The following is a 20,134-nucleotide window of genomic DNA, read 5'->3' on the forward strand; positions in this document are numbered from 1 at the left end:
CCTCCAAAGGGGACTAAAACTGATTGGATCATGAATGAGTATAGATTGGTTGACACAATCACCAGCCCCTCCAGGCTCAAAGGTTCCATGCGCGTAAGTTTTCATAAAGAAATATTTGTGCCACTCATTTTTCTTTTCTTTTATTGTGTACTCATCATTCCATGCTCTTACAGTTAGATGACTGGGTACTCTGTCGCGTTCGACACAAAGGCTACTCATCGAAGAACTCATGTGAGAATCAAGATAATCCTTGTGAACCAAACATGCTACCAAATCTGCCAAGGTGTGATGAAGGTTATCCAGCAACAAACATGAACTTTCATGCTGATATGATCACTGATTATCAATACAAAGACTATCAGATCCTAGCTTCTATTCTTGTTGGTGGCCATGTTCCTACCACTGAGAGCATGTCAAGTTTGAACTTGAAGGATGGCAAAGGCAATGATCCAATAACTTCAGTTCATGAAGATGGTTTCCACAGAGAAGATTCTTCTACAACAGTTTCTCCTTTGGACTGTTACTTCAACTCACTGAAAAGAAAATCTAATGAGGATAACCAATATGAGAATCTCATTTCCTTTAACAGGAAGTTGAACATGGAGACCGCAATGGATGATGAATCTTCTATCATTAATGGAGGTTTGAACTTCTACAATCAAAACCAGTCTCAAGATGACATAATATTCAATAAGAGAGCAGCAGAGCCTAGCATCAACTTTCAAGAGCTAAAGCAATCAGCTTTTATAGGAAGATACCCACAATGCTCAAGTGATTGACCATAAGACATATTCAATACTCTCTATTCCACTTGTATATTTTCATGGATATACAACTAAGAATATAGGCCTCAAATATTAAAGTGAATTATTGTTCTTTAAGCGTGGTTGTAATAAATATATATAGAACTTTTCTATATACTCATGAAATTCCTTGAAAACATTGTGAATAATGCTAGCTTGTGCAGAATCTGCACAATGTCATTTCAACTAGAATTTTATCCTACTCAGTAATAACTAATGATAAAACTTGTACAAACAATTTATATTCTTCCCACAAAATAGTTGCATCTTATCTCAAATCATATATATAAGTACAAAGCTTGTTGGTAATTGTTATGTAAGAATAATACCCCCTTCCATGCAAGAACTTCCTCGCTGATCAACCACAATAAACAATGGTTAGCTTACTCCTTTTTCTGTTGTGTGTGTGTGTTGGGGGTTATGACATATCAGATATGACAAAATAATACATCAAACAATTACATAAAAAAAATAGTGTTGACATCCTCCAGCAGGTGAATGATAATGTAATGTGAAGCCATGATACAACGGGTACAACAAAGCGAAAAGAGTTTGAGATCATATCACCTCAGTTGACTGAAACAAAAGAGACATTGGTTTGTTATGATGAATACAAAAGCATCACAAGGTTTGAAATACATAGGTTTGAATTTGAATTGGAAAAGCATGGGAGGATTGAGGGTAAGAAGGCTTACTTGTATATATAGAGAACAATGCTGATAAGAATACAGAGCAGAATGATGTCAATGAAGAAATTTTGAGTAGACCTCATCTGGAGAAGAAATTTAAAAAATAAAAAGATAAATTATTCACTGGAAACTTGAACCCTTTTTTCCACAAAGAAAATTGCAATTAATCACGTTGGATTACCTCAGTGAGACTTTGCTTCAATCTTTTGTTAGTGTTTCTCACATCAGCTGTTGCCCTATTGACCTGTATGATCAGGCCATCAAGACACCATATCATTCATTTGTGACATACAAAATAATATAAATAGAAACTCACATGCAGATATCTTCGTTTGAAATTGATAGTTAAAAACTATTAAATAACAATTTAGTCAAATATATTAAATCATTTAATTGTTCTCGGTTATCAACTGCATGTAACACAATTGTATACAAGTTTTCACCAATAATATATATATGAGAAGTTTTTGTTTGTTACCTTTGTGTCAATTTCGTCCATTAGAGGAACTTGCCTATCCATTTCCTGAAAATAGTTCAAGGGAAAGAGAAAAGCAAAAGAAAATGGTTATCATCTTGGAAATCTATCATCTCCAAATTAAAAAAAGTAGGGTAGATTCATAACAAACCTCACTCATGTCATGAGCTAGATTTTTCAAAGTATCCAATCCCTCCGATATGAAGTCAAGACCCTCATCCTATACAAATAAAAAATGTGAATAAGGCAATGTTGCTTTGTACACCATAAAATAAGGAATGAATGGTGCATTGCCTGTTTGATCCTGCGCATTTCATACTCATTTCTGAACTGACTGGATTCTTCAGTTTGGTCGAAATAATCAGTGCCGTGATGCACGTCTGAATCAAACTTGATGTTGGGCTGCGATGTCCATCCTCCTCCAGTTTGATTGACAGTGGTAATACCATCGGGTATTGCTTGGATTCTTTCTGGCAATGCCAATACAAGATCCTCACGGATCGCCAAATCTTCGTCTGTCAAACCTTTAACCTTCTTCTTGGCCAATTTGCGGAGCTTGGGAATCTCGTCCATGAGTCTACCCTTGGCGCGTCGAACCTCCGCATTCATAGCAGCAGCAGCTGCTCTGTTGTTCTCTGCCAAGGCAGCATCCGATTTCTTGAGGGCGGCTTCGATGGTGGAATCAACGGTGGCGTAGAGGCGAGCGAAGGCGTCATCACCGTAGGCATTGAGTTCCCGCTGCTTGTCGAGGTCGTATTTGTCGTATTTGCTGCATATGGAGTCCACCCGGAACAGGATGTCTACCACCGTCATCTTCTTCTTGTTGAGACGAGAGACGAACGTGAAAGGTTATGGTGGTTGTTGTCTCTGGTTTTTGTGTTTGCGATAACAATGCAATAACATTAAGCGTTCCATGTCAAACTCAAAATGAAGCGTTCACCGCACACAACGGCACGCTGCCAACTGCCAAATGCCAAACACCACCTTCCATCTCTATATATGTCACGCCTTCAACGACCAACAACAAATCCTTCTTTCTTTCTTTTTTGCACTTTTTGGCTTTTGTATAGTGTGACACGTGTACAAAATTAATAAGCGGTTGAATCTCGTATAACAAAGTTTCTGTGCCCAAAGAAGGGAAATGAAATCCTTGGCTCATTTATTTTGATAGTTGGGCAGGTGTAGACTTACCCACTAAGAATCAATGTCATCCAGAATTACGTACTCTATAGTATAGATGCCACAGCTAACAAAATTAATTGAGCATTCTATAACTTGCCTTTCAGACTCAGAATTGAGAAACTAGCTGCTTTCTTAGCTGTGCAGCATTTAATGTTGAAAACCAGATCTTATGTAAGTTAATTAATTGATGAACTCAACCATTTCATTTCAAGTTCGCAGAACAACAAACTGGAAGTGAATTGTCGCCTAATTTCAAGCAATTTTATAATTTGTCGTATTTGATTGGGACACGAGAAACGGTTTCTTCCAGCGTTAGATAAAGATAACATGATTGCAACAATCGCGAATAACCAAGCGAAGCTCGTCGATTTGCACGGAATATATACAAGTAGAGTGTAGATCGGCAAGAAGTAATCATTTCACAGCTGCAAAATTAGCAAGTCTAATTCAAAATTAAGCCCACGGAAAATTTACAGCATCCAGAAAAAAGAAAAAAAGATTAACCCTGTTAAAGCGAGAACATAAAACGCAGCGTTGAATTACAAAAAGGAGAATCGAAAATCAAGCTCTTAATTAGGGCACGGATCACAAGAAGAACAAATTCAAAGGAGATCCGATCGGATCGGAAGTTGAAGGATCAAGCGTTGGCGCCGGCTTTGTAGCGGTACAGCTTGCCGAAGACATGTAGGGCGGTGACGAAGCCGATGAAGCAGAGGCTCATCACCAGCACCACCGTCGGCGATATCTTCAGTCCTGGCGCGTCGTCCGTGTAGAACCGGAGCATGTTGCTAGGCCCTCCACCGCCTCCAACGCTGCCGGAGCTGTTTCCGCCTGTGCTGCCTCCAGCTAGGCGACGGCGACGCATGCCGGCAGTGGCGGCAGCGGAGCCGCGGGGAGCCATGACTCCCGGGCGGGTGGTGGTGGCAGATGTTGCCGACTGAGATTGAGAGGCGCCTCTTGCCATGTTTGGTGATGACGAAGAAATCCGTGTAAGAGAGAGGGAGAAGTGATAGAAAGGTGAAAAAAAATAGAAAGAAAAAGTGAATGATGAATGAGGAGACGGATTCCTACTTCTTTGTTAGTTAGAATGGTGTGTAATGAAATACGGCTTTATTTGCATTCTTTTTTATTTATTTTTCTCTCTGTACTTATCCACTCTCTTACCTGCTTATGAAATTATAATCAACCATGTTAGGTTAGGTTTCATGTATACAACCATTTATGGGCTGGTTAGTTTATAAAAATATTATTTGTATAATAAAAATTAATATTTATAAATTTATATATATTATTTTATATATTTTAATATGTATTTATATAGATAATGATTTTGTGATGTTTTTTGTACAAATAATAACTAAGAAAAAAATTAAAGATAAGTAAAATTTATTTTCTTTGGCTAGTATTTTTAATTATTAGTTTAATTCTTTTAATTTAATAATTTAATAATATATTTTTAAATATTAATAATTAATTATTGTCAAAAAAATAATAAATTTTATTAATTTTCTCATATTTTTTAATAATTAATTTATATATTAATAGAATTTGTCTGATAAATAAATCGATAGTTTGTTCCTATTATTTTATTTATTTTTAAAAAAGAGAGTATTAAAAAATCAGTATATTTTATAATTTATAATTATTAATTAATCATAAATAATATTTTTAACGTGTGAGATTTCATTTAATAATAAAAAATTACTAAGTGCAAATCATATTTTGATAAAAGTCCTAATGCTAGACTTTCTCTTTTAAAAATTGATATCAATTTAATGACCTAGATATCGGCACATGCCTAGATGTGTGTTTTGGCTTTGCCTAATGTTATCGAAATCGATTTGGGAAAACAAAATTATAATCCTCACTAATCAATTTTATAAAAATATCATTCTAATTCAGTTCAAACTAGGCCAATCTGTTTGCAAATTGCCTGAGCTTGAGTCAATTTGCTCCATATGAATATATCTACGGTGGCACTAGTAATCTAAAAGTGGATAAACATTTTCTTATGTCTATAGTGGATATAAACCAACGCTCAACTCTCTAAAAAGAAAGTATATATAACTTGTGAAATGCGTGTTACAGAAACATAGAAGTGATGAAGTACAAAATGGTAGGTTGTACATGATAACGAGTGAGCAATACACCATTGATGAAGATCAGAGATGCAATTATTAGAGGTTGTGAGGGCGGAGATGAAGAGGTGGGCCATGGGAGGCACGAAGACGACGCATCGTACGGTCATGATTATTGCAGATGTGGTTCTCTTGTATTTCCTCCATGCACTTACTAACAAAGTGAGATATTGCAATCCACATCAAAACAAGTAACAACAACATCATCGCATACTCTCTCACTCTGGGGAGAATCATTGATTTAAATAAGTACAACCATCTTCACAATTAACGTGGGCGCCCTCTGGTCTCGTATGGAGCTGAAAAATCAGGGCTTGTCTTATTTCAGTTTCCCTTGCCCACGGTTTTTCTCACCAAAACCCAATCTCTCTAATCATCATTTCTTCTATTTATCTTTTTTGGTTATATAAATGTTTGATAACAAACAAAAATTAGTAAAAAGTAATTAGAATTTATTTTATTTAATATTTATTAATTATTTTTAAAATTAATAAATCTTAAATAAAATAAATTTAAAATTTTTTTTGTTGTCTAGCATAATTGTTTTTGTTATTAATTAAAAATTCTGTTAGATATATATCAATAACGATAGAGACTAAAAAGATAAAAAAAAAATTTTAATTTATCTTATTTAACATTCATTGATTCTAGTAATAATTAGTTAATATTAAATACGATCTAAAATTAATAAATATTTTAATTTTTTTTTAACAATTTATGTTACATAAACCCCCCAAAAAAACTCTTTAATATATTTTTATTTAATTGTTAAATTTTTTGGACGAATAATTTAACGAAAAATACAAATTTATGGAAGATGAATCAAAATCAAAATGTACAAGAATAAAAAACATATTTATGCCTTTCTGAAAGATATCTAAGAGCTCTTCTCTATACACTCATATACATCAACTAACCATAATTTGTTCCTTTCTCTACATCGTTTAAGCAAAAAAAAAAAAAAAATCCGAATTTCCAAGTCATATTTCCTACTAAGAATCCTCCAAAATTACTTGCTGGTTTCAATCTGAATTTCATGTTGGGGCAGTGGTAGATCTGAAGCAACATGTACGGAATTGGGCTCTTTGAGATTCTGGTGTTGGTGATGGGCCAGATGGGCCATTTCAATTTCGTGGTGATGAGATGAACTGGAAAAGGAAGACGAAGAAGAAAAACAAGAGTGGGCCCTGGCCCCGTTGGAGGACGAAAGAGAATCAGCGTCGTAAGAGTGGTTTGGAGATGGAGTTGTGGTTTGAGAGAAGGAGGATCCACCACGGTTCTTCTTTTTTATGTTTCTCTTGGCGCTTTGGTGCCAATTCCTTAAAGCAGATGCTACTCTTTCGTTGAATATGGTGGGCTTCATATTTGAGCCCATCTGTGTCACCAGAGCATAGAGTGGAAGAGTCACGTAGCTGCAAAGTATTTGAACCAATATCCTGCCCAATTCATTGTATTATATATCCATCCATCTTAATTACTATATAACCATCAATATCATTCATAATTTGTTACTCACTCACCCCATTGAGATTTTGATAACCACATCCTCTGTTTTCGATTGGAAACATGATTTCATTCCAAATTGAAGCTGAACATTAAATAATATTCAACCAATATTATATCATTACGTGCATACAAAAAATTAACTATTAAACTAATCCAAATAATATATCAAAAATATAAATTTCTGAGGCCTTACCGCAGTCCAAGAAAAGAAAGCAAGCTGAAAAGCGTTCTGTTTGGATAAACAAACATATACACACCCATTGGTTATTGAGGTATACTATAGTATAGTACAGGACAGTATAAATACGTAAGTATATGAAAATATTTCATAATAAAAAAATTAACTAAAAATAATCAAAATTTGTCTTATTTAATATATATTAATTCTAACAATAATTAATAAATATTAAATAAAATAAATTTTAATTTTTTTTTATATTTTTCTAGTATTATTGAAAATATTTATATGTACCTGAAAGAGTACAAAATTAATGAGGTAGAGCATAAGTTGAGGCTTCTTAAACCAGAAGAGGTTATCACCAGGCTGCACCACCGGTGTGCCTTTTACTATGTCTCCTCTTTCTCCAATTCTAAGACCCATCTTTGTTATTATCACTTGCAACTTGCTTCCAACTACTACAATTATCTGCATTTTATTTCGTTTCATTAATTTCCTCCCTCACATTATTACATGTATGTTTAAATCAATAATAATCACAACATATGTGCTTACAATCAAAGGAACAAAAGGCATCCACAGATAAGAGTACCACCCTGTAATAAGAAGGTTCATGCATAAATGTAGAGTTATATATATATATTTAATAGGTGAGTTCTATGGTAGCATGGGATTAAGTGGCTAAAGGTGGCTAAAGTTTGACTGACTAATATTATAATGACATGTGGCAAAGAGAATCTTTTCATTGAGCGGATCAATGTTTAGCGCAGTAAGTGAGAGTAGGTTACTGCAAGGATATTTGGGAGATTTTCTCAACCAATAACTTTTTTCTGTTACATGGGCCTAGTATGGATGGATCAAAACATGAAATGAAAATTTTGGTTTGGTGTTTCAAAAAAAATGAATATGGTATTTGAAAATGCAATTTCATTTAATAGATATATACTATTGTATTATAATATAAAATTTCATTCATTATTATTTTTAAAAGGGATAAATATTTTTTCTTTCATAAAGAATTATTCGTGTGAAGTCTGTAAAAATGCAAACATACTTTTCTAATAAATCTTTGTTCAGAAATAAATTTGTTTAAGTCACTTATGATTTATGTTAATTTTTTTAATGAGTAATTTGCTCTCTTAGTTTATTATAAGATTGAAAAATCTATTAAAATATGAAATTTAACGGTATAAAATTACTTCATTAAGAATTAATTTGAAATAAATTGAAATGACTTTGTACTATTAATTGAATTCAATTTTAACAAGATTAAGGGTTTATTTGGGTGAATTTTTAAAATAATTATTTTTTTTAAATCTTTTAAAATAATTTGATATTTGAATATTTTATGTAAAAATAATTTTTATTTATCAATTATGTTTAAGTACAAGAATATAAAATACTTATTTATGTATTTATTATGTTAAAAGTATCTTTTTAAGTAAAAATATTTTTTTTTAAAAAATATAATTTTTTATCAAAGATAAAAAAATTCGAACTTACAACCTCTTAGATAAATATGGGGACACTTAGACCATTTGAACTATAGTTTCTTGGCAATATATATATATATATATATATATATATATATAATGATAAAAAAATGTAAATTATAATGATGAGTTACGCTTAAATTCAATAGAAAATTTATTCAAGTGCCTGTGTTGACATAATCACATAAAGATATGCAATCAGGGGTGTGTGAATCATTAAAACAAATTTAAAATACACCAACTTTACTAACAATTTATATTTTTATTGACTCATAAAAATACAATAAAAAACAACAAAAACTATAACTCATTATTCGTAATTTTATTTCATCAGTGTTGGGAATTCCGTCATATATTTTATTTTACTATAGACAATTTACTATTGTGAAAATATAAAATTATAAATAAAAAATAATTTAAATACATTCATAACGATGATTAATTAATTATATATTTATCTAGTAAAGAAGAAAATATCCTTTGTAAGCTATATAATTGCATTTACAAATATGATTTAATACTGAAAGTAATGACATACACTTCTAATTAATTTCTAAGATAAATAACATCTCTTTTTTTTTATAATGTCCTATTCATCTTAGTTTATATTACATTTTTAAAAATTATATTTATTTATTTTTTAATATTTTTAGATATCCAACTATTTTTCTATTTTATGTTTGGTGCATTCAGATTAAGGCCCATATAACAAAAACATATTTTTGGCTGGAAAAATCCCTAAATGTCCTTGTAATAATTTTCTTATTAGTTATCGTACTTGTACTTGTGCTGCAACATTAGAAATGGACAAATTTTTCTTCCACATGTCATTGTGAGATTGGCCGGTCAAATTTAGCCATCCTTAGCTACAGAATTCCATGCCATAAGAGAAGTCACCTATTTAATATGTGTGTTGTGGGTAGTTATTATAACAAGATGTAGTATTATTATTGTATTGGCTTACCATGCGTGTGAAACAGGAGAAACAACACTGTGATGAACCAGATTGGAGGACTGAACCAACAAATAATTGGAAATAAAATAAAAGCACTTAATTATAAATTCACTGAATTAATAATGTATTGGTAGCTAATTGTTAAAATACATATATATAGTAATCATCACATGAACCTGATTTCTACAACAACTTTGAAGTCCTCTTCCAATGTTCTTTCAATGTATTGCATAAAATCAAACTTCTGCTGACTTTGAGGTGCCAAGTGTGCCTACATCAATTAAATAATGCATGAAATAGAGTCATTAGTTAATTATAATTAAAAAAAAATGAAGAACATAAATATATATACCATGACAAACCCATGTCTCAAGGTCAAGTAATCCACTTTAGGTACTGAGCATACAAACTGCCTGAAGAAACAAACCTGCATGCATGCATAATAGAAATAGTAATAAATGTAACAACATATACATAGATACAGAAACTAAGAACAACATGAGACAAATGATGAGTTTGACTTACAATCCAAACGAGAATAGGATTTGTGGTCCACACACTCAAATGTCTCCTCCCAAAGGAAGTCTGCCTCGTAAGTCTGAACTTTTCAGGATCTGTTGTATGTAGTATTCATGAAAAACACAGTAGAATATAATGCAATGTGATGAGTTAGTTTCCTAATAAATAATAACTAACCATGTGAAAATTGATACTCAGGTTTCTTTGTTTCCTCTTCCCATTGTTTCCACCTTCTCATCTATTCATCAAATGTAACAATAAGGTCAGCACAGAAAGATTTAAGATTTAGAATTTAGAGTTATGGGTAATTTACCTTTGCAGTGCCTAAAGCGAGAGTAAATATGCAGTAAAGAACATGAAAAAGAGCGAGCACGAAGATAAATATGTGCAGTTGATGAATGCTTTGAGCAGATACAAGCGCCACTTTACCCTGCATATACATACTCAGTCAATAAATTTGATGTATAATATAGCTGCGTTTGTTTACAAAGACAAAACATTGAGACAGAGATACAGAAATACATAATAGTGTTTGACAAAAGAGACATGAATAGAAATAATGTGTCCAGATTTCAGAGACACTGAATTAATGTATTTTGTGTTTATGCTGACAAGAAGAACACAGAGACACTAACAAAGGACACAACTTATTTTTTATTTTTTATTTCATTATTTTTATTAATTTTTTATAATTATATTTTTCATTATTATATTTTTCATCTCAAATTTTTTAAATAAAAAAAGGAATAAATTGAATTTTCATAAGAGGAATGCTAGGAGGCCAGCAATTTTGATATTTTGTAATCATCAATTGGTCATTAATAATGTTTTTAATGGTGTGAGATTACAGTTAATGGTGGGAGATCAATCACTTTTGTTTTGATGGTTAAGTACTGGCTAGAAAACACAAAAGTTGCTAGCCCCTAGACTTTTCCTTTTCATAATTTGTTCTAATTTTTTCACCAAACAGAATACAAGAACAAAAAAATTTGTATTTAAATTTGTATCTCTGTTCTTCAGTGTCTTGTTCTGTCCTGTTTTTGGAAACAAACGCACCCATATAAAAACATGATACATATATGTATAGATGATAATTGATATATAATAATTGCACCTGATGAGCTGCACATTGATGAGTAGATGATCCAGGGGCTAGTAAAAATACATGATGGTCCTCTGGCTCTTGTTGATGATTACAGGGGTGCCACGTGGCAGCAAGCTTTTCCGGTACACATATCCTCGATATTGGACCTTGTAACACCGTTAGCAGCAGCGATATGAACCCCATTAACATAAGCTCTGCATGCATGCATGCATCATTATTATTATTATTATTAGTGATGATGATGAACTAATTATTAATTAATACATACCAGACTTGATCTTTGCAAGTGACTCGTAGAGAGCTTTCTTGCGCTTCTTCCTCAACCACTGCATGTATGGCAAATAAAAATAAGGAAAATGCATGAAGGAATGAAGTAAAAGTAAAGCATGGTGCATGATTGTTTATGGATACATACTTTTGCTATGAGGTGGAAGATGTGGTCCATGAAAATAGAAATTAAGAGCAAGACAAAGCAAACAAGAGCCACAGCCCAAGTAGGCGTTTCCTCTAAGCTTCTTCCACCACCCATAATACTACTCTCTACGTTCATTCTTCAGAGATCGGAGGAGGACTATACCTTTTATTTATTATATTATCTGAGCTACGTTAGGACAAACAACGGTATTTTATTTTATTCAACTGTATACATAAGGAATGTTGAAAATAAGCATCCAACACATCCAAGGGAATTTTTTTTTACAGTATATCTCCTCTCATCAGGTTAAGAACTATCTCGACAGGTCAATGACTAATTCATTGTAGATCAGAATTCTAATAATTCAAGAGGAAGTATAGAGAGTCAATGGAAAATATCAGATGTTCGATTCAGTAAAATATCAGATGTTTATTATCCCTGGTACCTGGATAGTATGGGTATATTGTGTTTGAGAAATTAGTAGTATTTTATTTTGAATATTCATTTTTTTAACTCATATTGGGTCAAATAAATAGTCCATTGTATACATTATACAAATACTCCATTGACTTTATAAGAAAATTCATAATTCAATTGTTACATGCACAAAGTGAATTTTAGACCCTAATATTGACGTGAACTAATTATTAGACTAACACAACTTGGTTAGAGAAAATTATAATTATTAAACATAGTGCAACAAAATCAAGCTCTTGTCTATGACGCATGTATATCAATAAGCTAAGGAATTGACCAAAAACTTGACTTGGACTGTCTTGCTGAAATCTTGGCGGAATGGCAACTAATTATGCAAATTAAAATAAGAGTCCTTGCATTGCGATCTTATGTTTTTTAATAAGAGTTCTTTCAAATTGATTTACATAACCTTACAAAATATCGAATTTGAGAGCCGTTAAATTATGAGTGAAAATGACATGAACTTTTTTGGTCTGAAACAAATGTGGGTTTTATAGGGCTTCAATAATGTATGTTATTGGGTTTGTGCAAATGTATGCATTGACTTAAAACAATAAAAATATTAAAAGCGACATTGTTGGGGCATTCCGAGAATTGACATAATATTTGCCATGTCAATATAATAATTAATAACAGAAACTCAAGTTATATAAAGAATCACATAATGTTAGTAATGTATCAAACTTTTGTTCAAACGGAATAATTCTAGTTATAAACCATTCAAACACGCCAACTAAAAAGAACACAAATGAAATGATTAAGTACAAGATTAAGAATAAAATTTAAGGATTCAAATTGGCTCAATTGGTTGATCTTATCTTATTTGTTTCCTGTTTTTGTTGGTCAACTTGGTGACCTACTACAGTTGAAAGACTAGGACCCAATATAATGGACAATGATTAATACTAACTTGCAAATTGCCATAAGAGTATTAGACCCATATGTCCTACTCCTGATTAATGTGTATTAACAATTGGAAGCTGATGTTCCAACAACCTATTTTATTACTATTGCATTGCATGGTGAAATCATTTTCAACATTACTAATCACTAATTGTTCCACCTTTCGTTGTCTCTCACCAGCAATATTCCAATGAAAAATGGTCATCTCTACATTATCTACAACTACAAGCCACAATTGTGGTTAATTGATGGAAAAGGCTATTATTTAATTATTTTTTAATTAAAATATATTCTTATTTTTTAAATACACATTTATAATTAAGATTAATTTAAATTTTAAAAATTAAAATTTCTTTAACTTCCTATCCACTTTGTAATTAGTTGTTTTCTTTTTTTATATTTTTTCTCTCTCTATAACACGATTTTCTTATTTCTTCTATTCTTCTATCTTGTTTTTCGCTTCTTTTTTATAGTGGCAGTAATTTCTTTTTCAATTGTAACACATCTAAAATTATTAACTTATATAAAAAATAGTTTTAAAACACATCCAAAATTATAAATCTGAAATTTAAATTTAAACATTAAAAAATAACACATCTAAAATTATGAAGTAATTCACAAAATATTTTTAAAACACATTTAAAATCATAAATAAAAAATTTAAACTTTTGCAGTGGTCGTAATTGCATATATAACAGTGTTGACAATTTGAGGATTGTGATTCTTTAAGTTGTTCTTCTACCTAAATCATTCTCCAATGCAAATTAGGATGTACATGGCATACAAAATCAATGTGATTGAATAACCAAACAGATACATACGGTTAACTATGAATTACTTTTTCTTAAATACATCCAAAATACCTGAGGTCCACTTCCGACGAAAAAGGATTAGCGACGCTGATGAGGACTAACGCGACGAGGAGTAGGACGAAGTGAGATTGCGGACTGAACAGCGAGGAGGAAGGCGATGCCAAGGACGAGCGAGGCGGACGACGGCGTTGCAGAAGAACGGCGAAGCGGAAGAATGGCGCCCGGGAGGACAGCGGCGGCGCCGAGGAGGACAGCGGCGCAGACGAATAATCACACAGACGAATTAAAATTTTCAATTTTGCTGAATTCATATTTTTAGAAGTGTATTTAAATGATAATCTGTTAATAATTAAAAATAATAAAATTAAAACAAAAATTTTAAATTTTAATTTTATTTAGTTTATATTTTAGATGTGTATTCAATTTTAAAAAGACACTAAATTTATTTAAATGTGTTTATTTTAATTTTTTAATTATTGTAATAAAAAGTTGAATATTATACCATTTTTTAAAAATACCTGTTGAATTGTTAATTGAATTTCTTGTCAAATTTCACAAATTTCACCCTTCAAGAAATTAATGCTTTTTTTTTTTCTCTCATTAATCATATATTGTTTGATCTTTGAAGGAGAAATAATCTTTTATGGGCTTTTCAGAATGCACTTATAATAACAGCCTTATATTAGTCTAGGATCCACATGGTGGCCCGGAGTGCTTAATGCATATATGAATATGATACATTATATAAAGCAAAATAATTAATTTTCATATTGATTAAATGAATGATCATTTTAAAAAATTTATGTGATTAGATGATTATATAAAATATTTAGAGAAAAGAACAATTTAGTCCCTGACCTTTTAATCCGAGGACATTTTCGTCTCTGAGCATTGGAAAATACATTTAAATCCCTGACGTTCCTTAAAATAAGACCGATCCGTCCCTTCATCCATGAGCCACCCTCAGAGCGGACGGAAAATGCTGAGTTGGCTTCCCCTATGCTGACCTGGCTCATCGGTGTTCCCACGTGGCAAATAAGTGGGATGGATGTTTTGAAAACGGGACACATTAGTCCCTCTAACACAAAACGACGTCGTTCTGCTCTTGACACATTAGTCTCTGGACACATTAGTTTCTCTACAGGACCTTCCGCAATGTTGTACTTGGAACACCATTCTTTCACCTTGGTTCTCAACTCCTCCCAAAGAGGCAAGCATCTACCAATCAGTGGTCGCTCAGCTTCAATGTCCTGAATCATTCCTCTTATGACCTTCACAATGGAATAAACGGCTTCTAACTCATTCCAAAAGCCCTCGTTGTTAAAATCCTTGATTAAACTAATGAACCCCTGAAGCTGACCAGAAGTATTTACCATCCAATAGTTATGAGCCTCCAAGTTCCTCAAAGCCTTGGCCTTGAACTTGTCTGCAACAATCCCAACACACCTTTGAACAACACTTCCACTGGCACCAGTCACAGTCTCCCACAGAACCTCCTCAGCATAACTGGAAGACACAACTCCACCAGTGAACAAAGCCTTCTGGAACACACTAGTACCATTGGGAAGATTCACCACAAACTTCACCAAATTCTCACCACCACAACACAAACTATACCAATTCATATTCTTCCAACCATCACTAGCCACCTGAAAGAACATGGCATCCCTTATCTTGGCCTCAGACTCAGCCTTGGCCTCACTGAACTTAGCATCAAGCCTTGGACCTGAGATTTCATGCCTCAAAGTATTTGTTGCAGGCAAACCAACCTGGCTTAGAAAAGCCTGAAACTTTCTGTGCTCAATTGTGGCCAGAGACACAGAACCACAAGTCTCACACAACCAATCAGAGAGCAACTCAAGGGCAGAGTTGACCTGCTCCTTACTCAAAGCAGGACCAGGTGAGGTCTTAGGGCTCTTGAGCTTCTTCACACTGTCCTCAAACATAGCCAAAGCACACAAATCTTCCTTCCCACCAGACAGCACTAAATGCTGCTGCTGCTGATGATGCTGATGCTGATTATGATGATGGTGCTGGTTCACAGAGTTACCATGCACCTGAGTGTACCCAATTTCACCACCAAAAGGACCAAACTTTGAAGACTCCACCATTGCCAAGGCATGATTTTGATAAGGAACAGGTGATGCAGGTGAAGCCCTCTTCCTGCTATTGTTGCTATGGTTCGAACCGGTGTTGACCACTGAGATTGGAAGCGGAGAAGGAACCGAACCGGGCCTCAATCCTGTGCTGAAATTGGGAGACAGTACCAAGCACCCTTTCCCTTTATGGCTTTGGTTCGAACCGTGATGAGTGCGTCGAATCGTTTTGTGAGGGCTTTGGCGGCGATGTCATCAGGGGAAGGAAGAGGGTCGGTGGAGTTGGTGGAGTTTGTGGAAGCCATTGTTGGTGTTGGTGTGAAAAGGGTGTCTGAATTTTGTTCCAAAATGGGGTCTTTGAGGTGAAGGGTCAGAACAGGGTGGTTGTTATGGTGGTTGGGGGTGGTGGTAAGGGTGGTGGCGTCACCATTGGGGTGTGTGTAACTCCAGGGCAGAGCTGTGTGTAACTCCAATTCCTCAAGCCCCTCCTGTGTTTGAGGGACTAATGTCCCCAGGGCAGAACGACGTCGTTTTGTGTTAGAGGGACTAATGTGTCCCGTTTTCAAAACCTCCATCTCACTTACTTGCCACGTGGGAATGCCGATGAGCCAGGTCAGCATAGGGGGAGCCATCTCAGCGTTTTCCGTCCGCTCTGAGGATGGCTCATGGACGGAGGGACTGATCAGTCTTATTTTAAGGAACGTCAGGGATTTAAATGTATTTTCCAATGCTCAGGGACGAAAATGTCCTCGGGTTAAAAGGTCAGGGACTAAATTGTCCTTTTCTCAAATATTTAATATTGTCTGTATATCAAAATTAAACTTTTATTTATAACTTTACAATGTGAGTACTTGTGTTTAATTTCTTAACACCCAAGTTTTCAAGAACAATTCAGATAAACTGAAAATGGAATTCAAGTAACATTAGTGTATAATGTTGTGATAGGAATGGGACGTGGATGCCCATTTCCTATATGAGACTTGCATTCTCAAGAGAGAATGAAATTAATGAAGGAGGAAAATATCTTTTCTATATGCTTATAAATAGGAGGTTAACCTCCGTTGTTGTTACACACAAGCAATAAAGCAAAAATATTTCTCTCTCTCTTTACATTATAATATAAATTCTTTCTCTTCCTGTAGTCTTAAGCTATATATATATATATATATATATATATATATATATTAATCATTCTTATTATATTGAGATAGTAATTATAGTGAATATTAATACTATAGTCTTCTTTATTTATTCTACAACACGTTATCAACACGAGACTCTGATCAAATTTTTAGGAAGATTCACGTAACAAATTTTCATTATGTCGAAGCTTTCTCATCATGAATTCAATGCTCTTGATATATCTGGAAACAACTATTTATCATGGATACTAGATGCTGAAATTCATCTTGATTCAATGGATCTTGGAGATACCATTAAGGCTGAAAATAATGCATCCCAAAAGGATAAAGCCAAAGCCATGATTTTTCTTCGTCGTCATCTTGACGAAGGATTGAAAAATGAATATCTCACATTAAAAGATCCTGCAGATCTTTGGAAAGACCTTGAAGAAAGGTATAATCATCAAAAAACGGTGATACTTCCTCAAGCTCGATATGAATGGACGCACTTGCGTTTACAAGATTTTAAATCCATAAATGAATATAATTTTGCAATGTTTCGTATCACCTCACGAATGAAATTATATGGGGAAAAGATAACTGATCATGATATGTTGGAGAAAACTTTCTCAACCTTCCATGCCTCGAATGTGCTCCTGCAGCAGCAGTATCGAGAAAAAGGATTTAAAAAATATTCTGAGTTAATTTCTTGCCTTCTTGTTGCTGAACGCAACAATGAGTTGCTCTTGAAAAATCATGAAGCGCGCCCAGATGGCGCCGCCCCATTTCCTGAAGTAAATGCGTCAAATTACCCCAGAAGAGATAAATGGCAAGGTTTTAATAACAAGAAAAATTATGGAAGGAAAAAAAATTATATTCAAAAGAAAGGATCTCACCAGAAGTGGGATAAAGAAAGAAATATCGGGCAGAGTAAATCAATAGAGGATAAGTGTTTCCGTTGTGGTAGAAAGGGCCATTGGTCACGTACCTATCGTACCCCAAGGCACCTAGTCGATCTTTACCAGGCATCTTTGAAAAAGGACGACAAGGGAAAAGAGTCAAATTTCGTTTCAAATGATGCTGAAAATTCCACCACTCATTATGATGTATCTGATTTCTTTGAGGATCCTGAAGGAAATATTGGTCATTTGATCAATAATGGAATAGTTTAATATGTGGGATTGTGAAGTATCTGTGTAAATAAATAATGTAAAGAACTTATTATTAAGTTTTATTTCCTATGTATTTAAGTTTCAAATGTGATGTATATAAATAATGAAATATTAATGTTTATGAATTTTGAAATCATTAAATGTGTCAAGTTTTAAAATAAAATTTTAGTATATGACATTATGTGCAGTGTTTCTTAGAAAAATAATTCCGATCAAGTATTCAATTTAACTGTGCATACTACTCATTTTATTATTATTTGTCTTTGAAGAAAATGGCAAGGATATGTAATGAAGATGTATGCCTTGCGGATAGTGCAAGTTCGCACACTATTCTCAAAAGTGACATATTTTACCCATCTTGTGCCAAAAGAAGAATGTGTTAATACTATCATTGGCTCAAGAAATGTGATAGAAGGCTCCGAAAGAGCTATAATTTTGTTTCCTGGAGGAACAAAATTTGTAATAAATAATGCACTATTATCTACCAAGTCCCTGAGGAACTTGTTGAGTTTCAAAGATATTCGCCGAAATGGATATCATGTTGAGACAATGAATGAGGGAAATCATGAGTATTTATGTATCACAACTCATGATTCAAATAAGAAAGTTATATTAGAAAAATTATCCTCACTTTCATCTGGGTTGTATTATACCAAGATTAATGCAATTGAATCACATGCCATTGTAAACCAGAAGTTTACTAGCCCAAATGAATTCATAACTTGGCATGATAGATTGGGTCATCCGGGAACAACCATGATTAGGAGAATTATTGAAAACTCTCATGGACATTCACTAAAGAACCAGAAGATTCTTAAAACTAGTGAGTTTTGTTGTGCTGCATGTTCTCAGGAAAAGTTAATTTTAAGGCCATCACCAGTAAAGATTGGATTTGAGTCTCCTGAATTCCTAGAAAGGATTCAAGGTGATATATGTCGACCTATTCATCCACCATGTGGATCTTTTAGATATTTTATGATCCTGATAGACGCATCTTCGATATGGTCACATGTGTGCTTATTATTATCTCGCAACCAGGCGTTTGCGAGATTACTGGCTCAAATTATTCGATTAAAAGCACAATTTCCAGAAAATCCAATCAAAGCAATTCGTCTTGATAATGCTGGTGAATTTACTTCCCAAGCTTTTGATGCTTATTGTATGGCTAATGGAATAAGTGTTGAACATCCAGTAGCTTATGTTCACACACAAAATGGGTTAGCAGAATCACTTATTAAGCGCCTCCAATTAATTGCTAGACCCTTGCTTATAAGAACAAATCTTCCAACCTCGGTTTGGGGGCATGCTATTTTACATACCGCAGCACTTATTCGTTTGAGGCCAACGAGTTACCATCAGTTCTCTCCTATGCAATTAGCTTTTGGCCAGCAGCCAAATGTCTCCCATTTAAGAATATTTGGGTGTGCGATATATGTTCCAATTGCACCACCTAATCGCACCAAGATGGGACTCCAAAGAAAATTGGGGATATATGTTGGATATGATTCTCCCTCTATAGTGAGGTATCTTGAGATACAAAACGGAGATGTATTTAAAGCCCGGTTTGCGGATTGTCATTTTGATGAATCAAAATTTCCAATATTAGGGGAAGAGAATAAGCTTCCTGAAAAGGAACTTAATTGGAATGCATCATCCTTGATGCATTTAGATCCTCGATCAAGGCAATGTGAACTAGAAGTTCAAAAGATTATACATTTGCAAAGAATAGCAAATGAATTGCCTGATGTATTTTCCGATACAAAGAGAATAACCAAATCTTATATACCAACGGAAAATGCCCCAATTCAAATTGATGTCCCAGTAGGACAAGTAGCCACTGAAACAAATTCACGCCAGAAGCGTGGCAGGGCAGAAAATGCCCCAATTCGAATTGATGTCCCTGTAGGACAGGTAGCCACTAAAGCAAATACACGCCAGAAGTGTGGCAGGCCTGTCGATTCCAAAGACAAAAATCCTCGAAAGAGAAAAGAGGTAAATAATATTCCTGTTGGAAAAGACATAGTAGAGACACCTGTATTTGTCCAAAATTCTGATATAACGCCAGAAGACGTTCAGGTACCTGAAAATTGTGAAA

At 33.8% G+C, this 20,134-nt stretch overlaps 4 protein-coding genes and 1 pseudogene across 5 annotated transcripts in view; 1 reads left to right on the forward strand and 4 right to left on the reverse strand.

The window, feature by feature from the left end:
- The window catches only part of LOC107612066 (uncharacterized), a 1,711-nt gene extending 720 nt beyond the window's left edge, over positions 1-991 (forward strand). Inside the window, exons 2-3 of the mRNA XM_016313901.3 lie at positions 1-93; positions 174-991. The exon at positions 1-93 is cut by the window's left edge and continues 194 nt beyond it. Of these exons, the coding sequence (XP_016169387.1) occupies positions 1-93; positions 174-779 (699 nt within the window). The 3' untranslated portion in view covers positions 780-991. The remainder of the gene's footprint in view (positions 94-173) is intronic.
- A 36-nt stretch (positions 992-1,027) lies between these two features.
- On the reverse strand, positions 1,028-2,913 carry LOC107610328 (syntaxin-71-like). 2 transcript variants are annotated; one of them, XM_088493789.1, is made up of 6 exons: positions 2,262-2,913; positions 2,119-2,187; positions 1,971-2,015; positions 1,674-1,736; positions 1,499-1,575; positions 1,028-1,379 (listed from the first exon to the last, which is right to left on the reverse strand). In XM_088493789.1, the coding sequence occupies exons 1-6, from the start codon at positions 2,778-2,780 to the stop codon at positions 1,367-1,369; spliced, it is 786 nt and encodes a 261-aa protein (XP_088349915.1). In that variant the 5' UTR covers positions 2,781-2,913; the 3' UTR covers positions 1,028-1,366. The 2 variants fall into 2 exon arrangements, with proteins under 2 accessions (XP_088349915.1, XP_088349916.1); XM_088493790.1 differs by lacking the exon at positions 1,028-1,379 and having other exon boundaries at positions 1,495-1,575.
- Positions 2,914-3,582: 669 nt separating this feature from the next.
- Positions 3,583-4,275, reverse strand: LOC107614226 (uncharacterized). The gene has a single exon (XM_016316451.3). It carries the CDS (start codon positions 4,111-4,113, stop codon positions 3,787-3,789), a length of 327 nt encoding a protein of 108 aa, XP_016171937.1. The 5' UTR covers positions 4,114-4,275; the 3' UTR covers positions 3,583-3,786.
- A 2,021-nt stretch (positions 4,276-6,296) lies between these two features.
- LOC107612292 (MLO-like protein 6) lies at positions 6,297-11,572 on the reverse strand. The gene is made up of 14 exons (XM_088494796.1): positions 11,459-11,572; positions 11,312-11,369; positions 11,053-11,237; positions 10,252-10,368; positions 10,116-10,176; positions 9,945-10,033; positions 9,772-9,846; positions 9,596-9,690; positions 9,429-9,478; positions 7,527-7,567; positions 7,266-7,439; positions 6,987-7,022; positions 6,808-6,875; positions 6,297-6,723 (listed from the first exon to the last, which is right to left on the reverse strand). Exons 1-14 carry the CDS (start codon positions 11,570-11,572, stop codon positions 6,297-6,299), a joined length of 1,590 nt encoding a protein of 529 aa, XP_088350922.1.
- Positions 11,573-12,655: 1,083 nt separating this feature from the next.
- Positions 12,656-16,378, reverse strand: LOC148553237 (uncharacterized; annotated as a pseudogene).
- Between the last annotated feature and the right edge of the window lie 3,756 nt (positions 16,379-20,134).

Source organism: Arachis ipaensis, chromosome B7, assembly GCF_059453495.1.
Source record: "Arachis ipaensis isolate K30076 ecotype BB chromosome B7, ASM5945349v1, whole genome shotgun sequence".
In the NCBI taxonomy this organism is placed as follows: Eukaryota; Viridiplantae; Streptophyta; class Magnoliopsida; order Fabales; family Fabaceae; genus Arachis; species Arachis ipaensis.